The following is a 14,763-nucleotide window of genomic DNA, read 5'->3' on the forward strand; positions in this document are numbered from 1 at the left end:
AAATAATCGTGGCAGCCACACGATACGGCGCCATTTTGTCTCACACTGCGAGGTTACCCTGCCTATAATATTTGAATTTTCGCAGATGTGAACAGAACCATAATTGAATAAAATTAAATGGAGTATAATACATGTAGCGTGAATTTTACTTCAGTTGATCATAATCAACGTTGAGTGTGAACACGGCTTAAGGCAGCACTTTCTCCTTGGTTATTCTTAAGAACGTGAGTGTTGATCCGACCAGGGTTGCTTGAGCACCAAACCCGCAATCTCCCGCAAGTATGCCTTTGTATACAAGAGGAATTAGCTTTTGCTTTTGTTTTTTCTCTTGTTTACTTCTTATGAATAGTTATTTTGATATTTCGATCTTTTTTTAGCCCACATTGAATCCAAAGCCTCATTTCAACAGTGATGTTGTGTTAGTCAACTGCTGGGCTGTTAGAGGGTTTGAAGGAATAAACAGAGGAGATGTTGTAACCCTTGTGTGAGTGTTTCTGGCTTTTTTTGTAATTTTTTGTTTTCTTATTTAAGTATTGTTATGGTATCACTTTAGACTCAAACCAAGATGTTGATTGTGACATGTGAATAATTATTGCTTTGTTCCCATAGAGATCCATCAGATCCTGATGCTGTCCTCATAAAGCGAGTCTTAGGTGTTGAAGGCGATTATGTCAAGTACGTTTATTTATGCATCATTGATATTGTTGTTGTTCACATGACATAATCACAAGTATTTTTTTCTCAATAAAGTTACATCACACTTACCAGTAAATTCAAATTATTCATAAGAAAAATTTGAGATGGTTAAGCAGAAGAAATGCATGCATATCATGCAATCAGAGAAAAATTGCGCCATCCAGGGCATGTGCTTGATTTGAAAACAAAAGATTTGCGTGTCTCTGACCAGACCCTATTGTTTATTAGCCAATCATATACAATCCAGAATTTTGATGTGTAATTTGCACCAGTGGTATTACACTTTTTGCACTGGTATTACACTTTTTTGCACTGGTGTTACACCTGAACTGCACTGCTCTTAGCCAACCAAAATCAAGTAATTTTTTCATGTATATTATTAGTATACATGAAAAAATTAGAGATGGTTAAGCAGAAGAAACACACGCATATCACGCCATGAGGGAAAAATTGTGCCATAAATTGTGCCATCCACGATACGCGCTTGACTTGAAAACAAAAGATTTGATTAGTTCTGACCAAACCCTATTGTATATTAGCCAATCATAATCCAGAATTTCAATGTGTAATCTGCACTGGTGTATTACACTTTTTGCACTGTGTTACACTTGAACTGCACTGCTTTCAGCCAATCAGAATCGAGTAATTTTTTCATGTATATTATTAGACATGAAATGAAGAAGCCTTGCCTGTGATCTGTTCTGTTGTGAAGCACGCAGGAAGTGAATAGAGCATGAAAGAAGTGTAGGGGATGTGGTGGATGTATTTCGAAGCATTACATGTAGGCTAAGATTAACCAAAATTTTGGCATGAAAGGTAGTGATTCGATCCTTCAAAAAAACTCTTTTGACATTTTAATTAACCTTTTAACACCCAAACTGGCATAAACCGGCCAGACTTTTACTCTGTCTAACGCCAGACGATTTTACTCATCAATGGGGAACCCCCGGGAGTCATTGGGTTAAGTATCTGAGTAAAGGACTGATTCAGTGTTTGGCCAAAAACTAAAAAAATTCACACGACATACCAGTAGCATCACTTTGTTTGTAATTATGTGATTGGAAGGTTACAGGCTCCACTCCAGTGAGAAGAGTTCGGATATTTTATACAGTACTAATGTATGCAGACTATCAATCAATGATAGTTAGTTCAGTCTTTCAGTGGCTGTGGCATTATTTTGTTACAGGAATTTTCTCGTCTTTTACTGCAGAAGTTTAAACTACAAAAAAAAGATTGTTTATATTCCAAAAGGCCACTGTTGGGTTGAAGGAGACAATCACTCACACAGTCATGACAGCAATTCTTTTGGCCCAGTGAGTAGATTTCTATTTATTTCTTTATTAACATGTATTTTATTTTTTAAGTTACTTACTTACTTATTAGAATGTTCCCAGTCCTTTTTGAGTCAGGTGAACTGCCTGCTTGAAGTGCGAGGGGAGAAAGGTGATAGATTGAGATATAGGAACTGCACGCTCTTCTGTAACTGACGCGTTTAAAATGTCCCATTGCACCAGCAACAGGAAATTCAGATTGGTCCGTTGACAATGGACCGCTGTCAGATTTTTTTGACAAGTTCATAACATTATTACTTCTTGTCAGATTGTGACGCCAATCTGTCTTCGATTTTCCTGGGAAAAGATAACCAGGACATGACTTTTGTTGTTTTGATCCTTTATCCTTTCAAATGCTAACACATTAACCAGCCTTTATGTAAGACTCAGGTTGTTGTGAAATGTAGGAACATTATACAACAACCTTATTTTAATCATTTTCTCCATTCTGTAATCATAAGATCGTGTCATTAATTAAAATTAATCTATTTAATAATTTCCTGTAATTAACATAATTAGGTAAATTACCATAGAGCAGTTTTCAAATGACTGTCGAAAGTAATTACGCGATTGCAATTGCTACGCTTAGTGATTGGTTAAAAAATCTCCAGCCAGTTTATCAACCATTGAAACAAAACCAATCGCGACTTGCACGCGCGATTTTTCCCGCGCATTGAGCAAGTTACATGGAATTGCTACGAATTTGGATTGGTTTATTTCGCTGTTTGCAACTGCTGTGATTGGTCGAAGTTATTACTTTGGTATTGGTTTATACGACACTCAATTGAAAACCGCTCTAACACTACCCGCCTAGATTGGCATGCAAATTAGTGCATAAATGAACTTTTGAATTTACGTAACTGAATAAACTTGGTTTGAGAAAACCATCGCTCAATTTATGAGTACTACGTGGAAGTTCTTGCTGATCGTTGCCTTGTTCAGGTATCTTTGGGTCTGATTCAAGGAAAAGCAACTCATGTTGTCTGGCCTCCAGAAAGATGGCAGCGACTGGAGAATGTTATTCCAGAAGATCGGCTCGTCTATGGAGATGACTCTTTTCTTGAGTCAAGGAGTGTTAAGGATTCACCAGTATTCTTCGAGGCAGGGACCAAAAGAGATGGGCTTTCATATCCCAACCAAGGCAAATCGTATACTTATGCAGATGAATCTAGTTCTGTAAGCGAGTTAATCTCTGGACCAATCAGTTGACAAGAGATTTTTATCCCCTCGGGGACAGAGCTAACACAATGCATCCGTTACACAAAATGTTAAGTTCCATTGTAATCCATCTGCTGTGCAAATGGCTCCGCGAAGTTTGAGATTGCGCAATTTTCATGTCAGGATTCCACGAAATATAAAGAAAATAACTTACTCAAAAGTGTCGCGAAAGGGAAATGAAAAGAAAGTAAAAAAAAACCGCATTCATGAGATAAAGACACTGTCAACAGGTCTTTCGGGCACTCCGCATTCACAGCAACTGGTGAAGAAAAACATGGTGGACTAAGGACTTGATGTACTAAAACTACTAAAACTAAAGCATGCGAGCCTACTTTGCGGGCTTAACAACAGAGAATACAGTGTATGAAACTCTCGTATGGAAATGAATAAAAGCAGAAGCCATTGGCAGATTGTTAAAAACAAACCGTGGCAAGATTCTTGATGAGGTCTTTCGATGGTAACTCGGGAATAGTCGGAAAAAATCCGAGTGTTCCGAAGAACCACGAAGTGTCACGGAGATGTGGGAGATGTGGAAGAGGTTCGACAGCTATGCCATGAGAACTTGCCTTCATTTGACGATTTTCCTGCTATACTGCTAGGAGTCGCCGAAATGATGCATTTTCCTGCTTGTGGTTAACTCTGGTAAATGAAAGAAATATGACTTTTTGGTATGGTGACGCGAGGATGCTTATAAAAAATTCCATTAGAGGCAATCGTTTATGGACAATTTAGGCAATAGTCTCTTATAGACACGTGAAAATGTTAGGTTCTTCTTGAAACGGGATTCGAATCCATGATCATTTCTCCATTTCGTCTATAACTGGCACTAGAAATATATACTTATTTCATTCATCGAGTCCTTTCACGGGAACACATGAAGCCCAACAAATTGACCTGCTCCCAACTGAGTGGCCTCATAGTTCAGTTGGAAGAGCATTGCACCGGCATCGCAGAGGTCCTGGGTTCGAATCCCGTTGAAGACGCCTGGAATTTCCAGGTGACTATTTTTGGATTTCACATGACGTCACGGCCGCCATGTTGGTTTCCCCAAACGGTCATTACTTCTTTCCATCCCTCAAACTGACATTTCCCGTTTTATTCAACTTATACAACGTACAGTCTACTTTAGACTTCAAATCTACTTCAACGAAACAGAGATTTTAAACAAGCTGAGAAGATTCACAATAGGCGAGGCATAGAGTTGAACCCGGATCGATGGCTTCACCTTGCAGTTTCCGATATCCACTAGTCTAACGAGACAATGTCCCGGAAAATCGAGTTTTTTAGAGTATTGAAATAGTAGTACCCAGCAAAACAATTGAAAGTTAACCGTCTTTAACGGGATTTTTAGTGCTAAATACTGTAGATCAGCGCGTCATAGCTTAGAAACGCTACTAATTTTCTTGTTGAACTAAAGCTGTAATTCTGCTTGTTTTCATTCGTTTCAGAGCGGTAAGCTTGTCAATATTAGCATGGGATATTGCGTCGTGTAATTGTTACGAAATTCGGCTGTGCCGAAGCATTAGTTAAAACATGCAAGAGTGCCCTGAAGAAAGCTGTTGGCGATAAATGCACTACTGAATATTATTATAATTATTATTATTATTATTATTATTATTATTATTATTATTATTATGATTATTATTCAACCGGCTCCTTCATTATTGATTCGATGAAAACTGGTGCTAAATAAATTTATTTCGTGGCCAAAACTTTTTAAATCGTTTGTAACTGGCGCATATCAACCCCTTTTGTAGCTAAAAGGTCAAACAGGGATTGTTTCGCTCGCTAAACCGTCGAAATAAAATAGCATAAAAACGAATGGACAGAGTTGTTAAACTTGGTTCGGCATCAAGTCTTGTGCTGTCGACTACGTATAAAATTAGTTTTTTTTCTGAAGTCCGTTACAGTTTAAAAACAAAATGAAGTCCGCTTTTTACAAGTCCGCGTTTTTACTAGTCCTTGTTTTATTAGTCCTCGTTTTACTAGTCCAGTACAGTCCAGTCCGCGAAATACAGTATTCCTTTTGGAGTTTTAAAGTTATTTATAAGAAAAGAATCATAGGAATTCCAGCTATTCCAAGAGGAGTTGGACTTTTCAGTCAACCGCCTGTTTTAGTCACGTAAGGCCTCCCGCGGGCAAACACTTGCAACACCGTTTCCTATCCCCTGTTAATCGAGTTGAAACATGTTGAATTGGTATCAAATCGATGATGAACGAACTAAAAGGTGGTTAATTAAACTTTCCTTTAGAATTCATTCAACATTTCTTTGGTCCTCGAATGTAAAATGAAGTTGAAACCTTTTGCTACAGTCTTTCAACATTATTATACATTCAACTCTCTAACTCTTTTGTGATTGGCCGAGAGCCTACGTTGAATTTTCGAAATCAGCGCCTGTGACGTCATAACAGCAGATTATACAGTTATCATGTCAAGGTCACTCAAGGTTACGGGTTATCATGTCATGTATGACCGCAGTGCATGATTTCTAAGGGTAATCCTGTCAAGTTCGTGCGCTTTGTGTTGCTTGCCGTCAGTGAAGAAGCAAAAAAAATGACTTCCAGGTTTGTTTTCTTCAGTTACTTATTTATTGCTATTTACTTTCAAATAAATTACCAGTTCCACTCACTGTCGTGACCATTTTTTTCGTACAATGCACAATAAAACAATTATTAGATTCGGTTTTTGTGATATCCAGAATAATCAAGGTCTCGGTAAGGCTTACATATTTTAGGTTAGCGCATAAGCAATAATTAGGCTCTTAATGGCGAGAGACTGCAGTTAGAAAGTAGTGCGACATGTGTTGAAGCCGCCGCCTGCCACGTCCACCCTCCGTCATGCATCGTTCAACCAAATTAACGGATGTTGAAGAAAATCTTGAGGTCCATTGCCCGGGCCTGGGGCCCATTTCTCGAAAGTCCCGAAACTTTACGGGCCATTTTCGGGTGTTACAATTCCTATTGCATCTTAAGAACGGAGAGGATTTAAGTCGTCAAACTTCACAGTCCTTTTTCTTTTTGTTACCTTAAGGCATGTTAATAGATCGGCTTTCCAAAACAAGTGGTAAGTAGTTTCACAAATGGCTTTTCGGACCCGAAATGTTTTCGGGACTTTCGAGAAACGGGCCCCTGGAACTTGAATTAGAATCGCGAAATCTGCAGGACAGAGAGCCGGGTTCATGCCAGGCATTCGACGCTACTTCTGCAAGGGGATCGGTAATAACCACGGCGGCTACGGCGACGAAAACCTCACTCACCTTCAAACTATTAGTTTGAGCTCTTCTAAGTGTCTCACGATGTTTCCATCTCGTTTATGTTGTGCAAGGGCCTAGAACAAGATTGGTGCTTACGGATTTGAAGCAAAGAGAGAGAAAGAAAGATTAACTATCATTTGGCCACATTGTCGTCAAAACCTGAAAATTGGTCATATGCATTTTACGTTGTTGATTTGACGAGTACGGGAGAGAACCGTACATATACCAGGTGTTCTGCTGACGTAATTTCGTGTTTCCAAACTCCCTGCAGTATTGCCATCGCCAAAACTCAACAGATCATTCCGCGTCTACCACATTTCCTGTTACTTAATGAACATTCAAGTAGACCCGACGAGATCTAACCTCGCCTCTGCCATGCTGAATTCGAAAATAAGGCCGCGCGAGGTTATGAGATACGGCGTTAATTTTTTCTCCCAAGTCCTCCAAATTACGTCACCAGATCACCTGGATGAGTGTGCGTGTAGCACAATCATTTTGGTTATTTTAACCAATAATATTAATGCTTTTTTGGCGTTGTTGCTGTAGCCGTCGCCGTTTCTTAAACTTCCCAATGACAAAGACAGACTCCAGTAAATCCCCCACTCGAGTTTGCCTTGGATACAGTTCCGCCATAAAGAATTCGCCAATATGTCGATTTTGTTATTTTTATTTGTAATTTATAATAAAATTGACGTAGGGCTGAAAAGACTATTTGGCCCTGCCCAAGTTGCGTTAATTAAAGAAATTTTGATGGTGACCACAAAGAAACGTTCAAAATACAACGTTGAAAAACAAAGCACAAACCCAAAACAGGAAGAAGGTATCTGTTCTTATGCAAATAGCTACGCTAAAAGTTGTTATGTTTAGCACAAGGCAACAGCTGTTTCAACAAAAACTATTACCTTCAATAACTGTTACATCAAGACTTACCTATTCCTTTTTTCTCCTCAGATTTGTGGCAAGAATTCAGAAGAAAACTCTGAGAAAAGACAGCATTCTTTTGTAAACAACCACCCCAGTACCTATACAGCTAGGACGAACAAAAGGAAGTTTACTACACTTTACCGTTGGCATGGCTTGTAACCACGGTTCGATATCGGAAGGAAACATGAATGCATCAGATAATAACACCCTATCGGGGAAGAAAGAGAAGCTTGGGAGTTGTGATGGAATTCCATCCGACGCGATTCCCGCGTTAGTCATTATGGTCTTCATCCTGTTAATAAACAGTGGTGTTATTTTGGTTATTACCTGCAATTCACATCTCAGGAAGACAAGTAACATTATTCTAGCTAGTTTAGCCGTGTCTGATCTTCTTGTGGGACTTATCGGCATCCCGCTCATGGTGACTTGCACCTCTACATTCTCGGTCTCTGTTTGCCAAAGTTCCATCATCTTCTTCAGCTTTACAGCCATGTCTACCATATCGCACATCATGGTCATGACCTGCGATTGTTACGTCTATATAATATGGGCATTGCACTATCCCGAAATTATCACCCGCTCTAGAGTTCTTGCGATTCTCGCATTAATCTGGCTGGTGAGTCTTTCTGCAATAGTTCGCCTTTCGTGGACTTTACAAGTCACTACGATAAACACCGCTGCAGATGTTTTGGCAAAGGTAGAACAGAAAGAAAATGCATACTTACTCTTCCAGGGGACTGTCTTTTTTGTCATTCCACTGGTTGTTATGACTGTGCTTGACACTCGTATGTTGCTGTTGCTAAGGCAACAGTACCAGAGAATTATGAAGGAAAATTTACCGGCAGAATATGTGTGTTCCGAGAACAGGTTTCAAAGTCGGCAGAGAAAAGTTGTGTTCATCAGTATCTTTTTGTTACTTCTTTACGTAATTTGCTGGTTACCATACTTTATACTAGATTTTATGCACTTTTATGCAGCAGAAACCGTGCAGGCTTTGCCAGCCATCCCCACAGTATTAATCTATTATCTCCGACTGTCTCCAGCTTTATTTAATCCACTGCTTTACACGCTCAGGAAACCAGACTTAAAGAAGGCAGTCAAGTCTTTGGCGTTTAAATTTTGTCCTCGCTTGCAACCTGTTCATTTGGCAGAGAATCGCACAGAAGAGCTCGTTTTAACAAGCCGATCAGACAGTAAGGCTGCCGATGTTGAGGAAACGAAATAACAAGGAAATGATGCCTTCGCGAGTAAAAAATGCAATGGAAAGATGCTTCAAGTCAAGATTCTTGATGGAAAAATCTTGTTTGGACTGCATGTTTAATCAGTAATCGAAGATAACTATAGCCGCTGTTACACGTTGAAACTTTCAGCTGAAACTTACGTGCAACGGCGCTACAAAAAAAAAAAAATTCAGAAGGCGTTGCACCGTGTAACATGAAAGGCCGAAACTCTTTCGGGAACGTTGAAAGTGGTCTCGAAATTTTTTTTACGTGGTCTTAGCCGGTTTCTAATTGGCTTACGCGGCGTAGAGTAACAAGACCGAGCGAGACCAGTTTTACGAAGTGGTGTTACACCGTGAAACTCCTGTTTTTATCAACACTGCGATTGCTGCGACCGTTGCAGAAGTAGAAAGGCTGTCTACTTTCCGTGAAACTTGTCTCGCAACGGAAGTTCAAGAAAGTTTCACGAAACCCACCATGTTATCCAGAAACTTTTTTCGCAGCGCCGTTGCACACAAGTTTCAGCTAAAAGTTTCAACGTGTAACAGCGGCTTAAGAAAGTGTTGGAAGTAGTATTTCAAAAAAGAGTGCGAGGGTTTCATCAGATTTCCAAACGCGAGAAAACATTTGAAACCACGAGTCTGCAGGCTGAGTGGTTTTATTATTTTCGAGCGTTTGGAAACCTGATGAAACCCGCGGCAAGAGTTATCGAAATTACTTCTACAACAAAACAAATTATAATTTCAATCTACAATCAACTCAATGTTCAATGTATAGCTCATGGTTGCTCAGAAGCATGTGAGAGCTGTGAGCAAGCACGCGTTGCCGTTAATTGATTTCAAAACACGTGTGTTTTAAATTTTTGATTTCCAACCACACTATTGAATTCAAACAACATGAGTTTGAAATTCATTGAATCAACAAGTAGTGTTTCATTGGGATTCAAACTCGCCCGCGTGACCAGAATGGGGCGATGCAATTGGCTGATTAACTTATGAATTATTCATTAGTTTGAGAAGTTGCAATTTTCCACTGACCTATTCACCTTATTCCAAAATGGCCGCCACTTTAGTATTCTTTTGTTTCCTTGCAAATTAGCCCCTTATGGCCTCGTTTTCAAACGTAAAATTCAAAAGGGCCTATTTGCAATCAAACAAAAGAATAGAGCGTTTTCACCCACGTGGCATAGCATGGATGCTAATTTGAAGTAACAAAAGAAACTGTCGCATAAAAATATAGTTCAATCCCCAGAAGATTAGTCTGGAACACCAACATAGCTGCCGTTTCTTTGTTTTGGAACGCCAACTGATGGCTGCCGCGACCTCATGTGCAAACGTTCTACACTAAAATGAGGGTCATTTTGGAAGAAGGTGTATTACCGATGTTTTTTTTTTCACAACTACTTAGAAACAATAGACAGTGAAACGCAGAAGATAAATAATGGGTGAACGTAGAAACGTTTAGGTGCAAGGAATTGTTGCGATATCCTGGAAAAGAAACTGCTTTAATGTAACGTCTGTGGAGTTCAAGAAACAGTAACTGAAGCATTTGAGCCCCTAGCTCAACGTACGATAATCTCTTAACCTGTGCAGCTCTATAAATTCAATTCGTAGCTGCTATTAGTATTACGTATTTCTTTGTGGCTACGGCCCTGGATTGTAACTCCATATTCCTTGTTGACAGACTGCCTGGTTAACTAACTAAACCTGGGATCAAAATGATAATAATGAACTTAATTTAAGTGTTAAATCTTATAGCGCTGCGACACTGATTGGTGCACACAGGAATCAAATGCGTTTAACTCAAATCAAATTAAACGTTGGTTTGCAAGTCAAAAGGAAAACCATTGCCCGGAGAAAAACTCACAGAACCAACCAATTCAACCAATTTTTGACTTGGGAGAGGCGAGTGCCGTTCCCCACTACGCCATCCTTTATGGTGGTTTACTGCTTTCAGTTAAACATGTAACATCTCTTTCAGTGTAGTCGCGAGTATGGTCCAATGCGACCATCTAGAACCTAGTATGGCGGGGCAATGGGCCATATTGGCCATAGATGATAGATTTCGTACCCCGAGCCTCGAGTTCAAATGTTTGGGGACGAGGTTTGGTGGGGCAAAACAAACGTTTTCAATCCCTCCGGACTCAACATAGCCTCCGTGTGATTAAGGCCCATTGTCATAGGACCCTCCCACAAGTCCCCGATAGCTCAGTGGTAGATTATCAGAGACGATTACGTTTATTAGCTAGACAAACATTGGTCTAACTAAATAATTAAAAGCTTAAAGCTTTTACTCAATAAAACAATTGACAATTTGCTGTTGGATGCTTAGGTCCTCCATGTAAACTAATAAGAGGCCGCTTCCATCGTTTTTAGATGGAGAACGACAAGGAATTAAGCCGACATGTAAAATAAATTTGAAAAGCGTGTTTAGCCATTATTTTTCGCATTCAAACTGTTGTCGTAGCTGCAGTTGTCTTCGTCGAAGTCTTTGTTGCTTTTATCACCCCAAGTTCTCTTGTCAACCATCATCGTATAATATTTAATATATGTTATTCTTCAATCAATTGCTTCAAGGGAGTCACAGAAGTTGATCGCAAATTTCACAAGCGAGGAACCGTATTGTCCATTGAAATACTCATTGCAGATAGCTATACTGCTTTCTCTTTGTTCAACAGTAGGGACTGTAAGACCTAAAACGGCGACGTGAAAGAAAACGTTTCCTTGATATATAACTTTGCACTTTCTCAAATGTTGGGGAAGTATCCTAAAAATGGATTGGGTACTTGCGGTTTCAGAGTAAAAAGAAAAGAATGAATGGTCACATTTACGTGTCCACGCAGTCGTCTAAGCCTCATTTGGTGATTTTACGTCGTTGTTATGCAGAGAACCGAAAGAATATGCGCTTAAATGCGTACAGAAGGAGTATGTTTCTATTTCTTAACCAATGATATCTAGATTTAGTATAATTTTCAAAGGTGAATATAAGAATTTAGTGTTATCTTCACAGCGCTACCCAGAGAATATAACATTTTGGAGGCGCGGCTGCTAAACCATCAAGCACCTTTCTTGCCTTTTTATCTTGTTTTAGCCCCTTGTTTTGAGCTTTCTTGATATTGACCCCTGAAAATTACACTAAAACAATTATTCGCCTCAGGCTCAGTAAATATTGGGGAATATTTAGCTCGACTACGTCTCTGTAAATATTCACCAATATTCACTTCGCCTTCGGCGAATAATTGGTAAAGGGAGCTTACGCAACGGCTGCGACGGTAGAGGCGTGATTCGGTAGTTAGGGGAGTTGATACGCATTGTTTCCAGTTTCCCTTGGGACTTACAATGGTCCTAAGAGAAAATATAAGCAATGCAATGCAATGCAATTTGAAGTGCAAACAAAGTGTATTATGGTATTCTTGAAAGTGGCCAATAGCCAACTTGTTGCCTCCTGCCATTTGGGGTTCTTAATCATGTTTCTGTCAAGTTTGAATTCTTTCTTTCAGATTATTAAAAGTTGGGTGCCTGTTAACTGGCTTGATAGCTAATAAACAAAGCATTTACATTTTTACACGGCTACGAGAACGCCACAAAAAAAATGGGTTTAATAAACAAATACAAAGGATCTGCACGCTCTGCGCATGTGTTTTGCATTTCTGTTGCATTGCATGCGACAACGCCGCGAAATGATCAAGTTTGAGGTTGTGTAGAGGTCGTGAGAACCTGACGAAACATTTATAATTTTCTTTCCAAAGAACATCGCCGTTCATATCAATTTTATTCTGCAATGTTGATAAACACTTTTCACTCCGAACGACTTGATATTATCACAAAATTATTGCAATAGAGCGAGTTTCAATCGAGTTTCATAAAACCAAAACCAAAGTAATTACTTTGGCCAATCAAAAAGGACGGAGACAATCCAGTAAACCAATCAAACGTCGAAGGAACTACACGTAGCCGACACAAAACGCGGGGAAATGTGCACGCGCGAGCCACGATTGGTTGATTGGTTGAAAAAGTGGCGCGAGAACTTTGAACCAATCATTGAGTGAAGTCATGCAAAACCAAAGTAATCTGCCAATTACTTTCGACACTCAATTAAAAACCGCTCTAATGGGAAATGATACTTTTAGACGATTTCTTTGGCGTCGCCTTCGTCGTCCATGCCTTAGCTCCCTTCAAAAAGTCTCTGCATACGAGCCAGAAGGCCCATCGGGCCGGACCTTATCCCGATTTCCATGGCATGAAGGGACTAGGAGTATTTCTACTCTCCCCCGGATGGGATGCCAGTCCATCGCAAGGTTACCCCCAGCATTAAATTCGCCCATACCCGTTTATACCCCTGGGTGCAGAGAGGCACCGTGAGAGTAAAGTGTCTTGCCTAAGCACACAACACAATGTCTCTGCCCAGGACCCGAACCCGGACCACTCACTCCGGAGGCGAGCACACTAACCATGAGGCCACCGCGCCTTCGACCCTCCACCTCTAGGGACTGAAAGATCTACGACGCAGTCGTCAACGAGAGCGCCACAAAACAATATCATTGGTTAAAAGAGGTCAAATAATCGTGTTGGACGTGCGGCAAGCAACTTAAGATACTCGCATGATACAACAACAACGACGTGAGATCACCTGAATTTGAGGTTTTGACGACAACGAGAGCGTTGAAAAAAATTGAACCTTTCATTCTGTATTCTAACTCTGAAACCGCTCGAACCAATTTATTTTTAGGACACTTCGTCCACATTGTGCGACATCGCGGAAAACTCACGATAGTGCAAAATTATATCTATAGAGTCAAAACCCATAGATATCTTGGGATAGAAATAGATAATACTCATGTGGCATTTTCGTATTGACCACATTGTTAAAAAAGGGTCAAATGGCCTGGCTGTTTTGAAGTGACCTAGGGCTCTAGTACCGTGGAGTACCCTAATTGGCCTATTGGCCAGATCCCGAAGATGATACAGGCTGCTGGTTGGAAACATTTAATATTTTTCTTGACCATGCTTCTGAAACCTATGAGAATATGGTAATAGGTGGCAACCTGAACCTGTCCAAGATCTCTTGGGGCTCGCTAGAAAACACCAGAGGCACAAAAGAGGTGGCGTTCTTAGAAATTCTTAATGACCATTTTTTAACACAATTAAACTTTATTCCCACCCGCTGTGACAGAGTGTTAGATCTTGTAATTACGAATGTGCCGGACCGTGTTCGCTTACGCTAGGTGCTCAGTCTAAAAGAATCGGACGTGTTCGCGGACAATGGTACGGTGTCCTTTGAATTTCACGCCTCTACTAAAGCTACCCATAGAGTAAAAAGAACAGTGTACGACTATCGTAATGAAGACTTTGACGGTCTCAGAGGAGCTCTTGAAGCCCTGAATTTATGCAATCTTATTCAAGACAGCGACGACATCAACTCTGACTGGACCTTTTGGAAGGACGCATTTATGAGCGCAGTCTCCGATTTTATTCCAACCAAAAAGGTTAAAGGAAAAAACACCCCGCCTTGGATCACGAGTGAAATCATCCACGCTCTGCAGAAAAAGGAGGCTGCTCGCTCAAAGTTAAAAAAATCTCCTACTGACCATCAACAACAGAAGTATCGCGAATTACAAGCAAAGGCCAAGTCTCTTATACGTGGGAGCTGTGAGACGTACTTCAGCTCCCTGGATTCAGATCTCGCGCGGCAGCCTAAAAGCTTTTGGTCCTTTTTCAAGCTCAAGAATAGAATGCGGAGCTTCCCTGAAACGATGAACTCTGGCGATGACACTCAGCAGAGTTCTCAAGAATCAACGCCTCAACAGATCGCCGAGTTGTTTAACTCCTACTTTGTGTCGGTCTTCACAGCCCCCTCAGACGTCCACTCTCAAACACAACCTTCCACACCCTCACACCCCACTCTAAATTAGCTAGAGATACCGGTGGAAATGGTTTTGGCAACTCTCAAACAGCTTGATATAAACAAAGCAACTGGATCCGATGGAATTCCAGTGCGCCTGCTGAAGGAAACCGCTGACCAGATCGCACCGTCCCTGACCATGTTATTCAACAAATCTTTGCGGCTCGGCATCTTTCCAGAAGACTGGAGACTCTCGAATATAGTACCGATTTTCAAGAA

General features: G+C 40.4%; 2 protein-coding genes across 3 annotated transcripts in view; both read left to right on the plus strand.

Annotated features, from left to right (window-relative positions):
- The window catches only part of LOC138058206 (mitochondrial inner membrane protease subunit 2-like), a 5,544-nt gene extending 1,894 nt beyond the window's left edge, over positions 1 to 3,650 (plus strand). Inside the window, exons 2-5 of one of the 2 annotated variants that reach the window (XM_068904112.1) lie at positions 378 to 484; positions 610 to 675; positions 1,883 to 2,009; positions 2,970 to 3,650. In XM_068904112.1, the coding sequence (XP_068760213.1) occupies positions 378 to 484; positions 610 to 675; positions 1,883 to 2,009; positions 2,970 to 3,236 (567 nt within the window). In that variant the 3' untranslated portion in view covers positions 3,237 to 3,650. The remainder of the gene's footprint in view (positions 1 to 377; positions 485 to 609; positions 676 to 1,882; positions 2,010 to 2,969) is intronic. The other variant, XM_068904113.1, reaches the window with a different exon arrangement.
- A 3,921-nt stretch (positions 3,651 to 7,571) lies between these two features.
- LOC138055635 (histamine H2 receptor-like) lies at positions 7,572 to 8,648 on the plus strand. The gene has a single exon (XM_068901523.1). The coding sequence runs from the start codon at positions 7,572 to 7,574 to the stop codon at positions 8,646 to 8,648; it is 1,077 nt and encodes a 358-aa protein (XP_068757624.1).
- Positions 8,649 to 14,763: the final 6,115 nt, after the last annotated feature.

Source organism: Montipora capricornis, chromosome 7 (assembly GCF_036669925.1).
Source record: "Montipora capricornis isolate CH-2021 chromosome 7, ASM3666992v2, whole genome shotgun sequence".
NCBI classification, from domain to species: Eukaryota; Metazoa; Cnidaria; class Anthozoa; order Scleractinia; family Acroporidae; genus Montipora; species Montipora capricornis.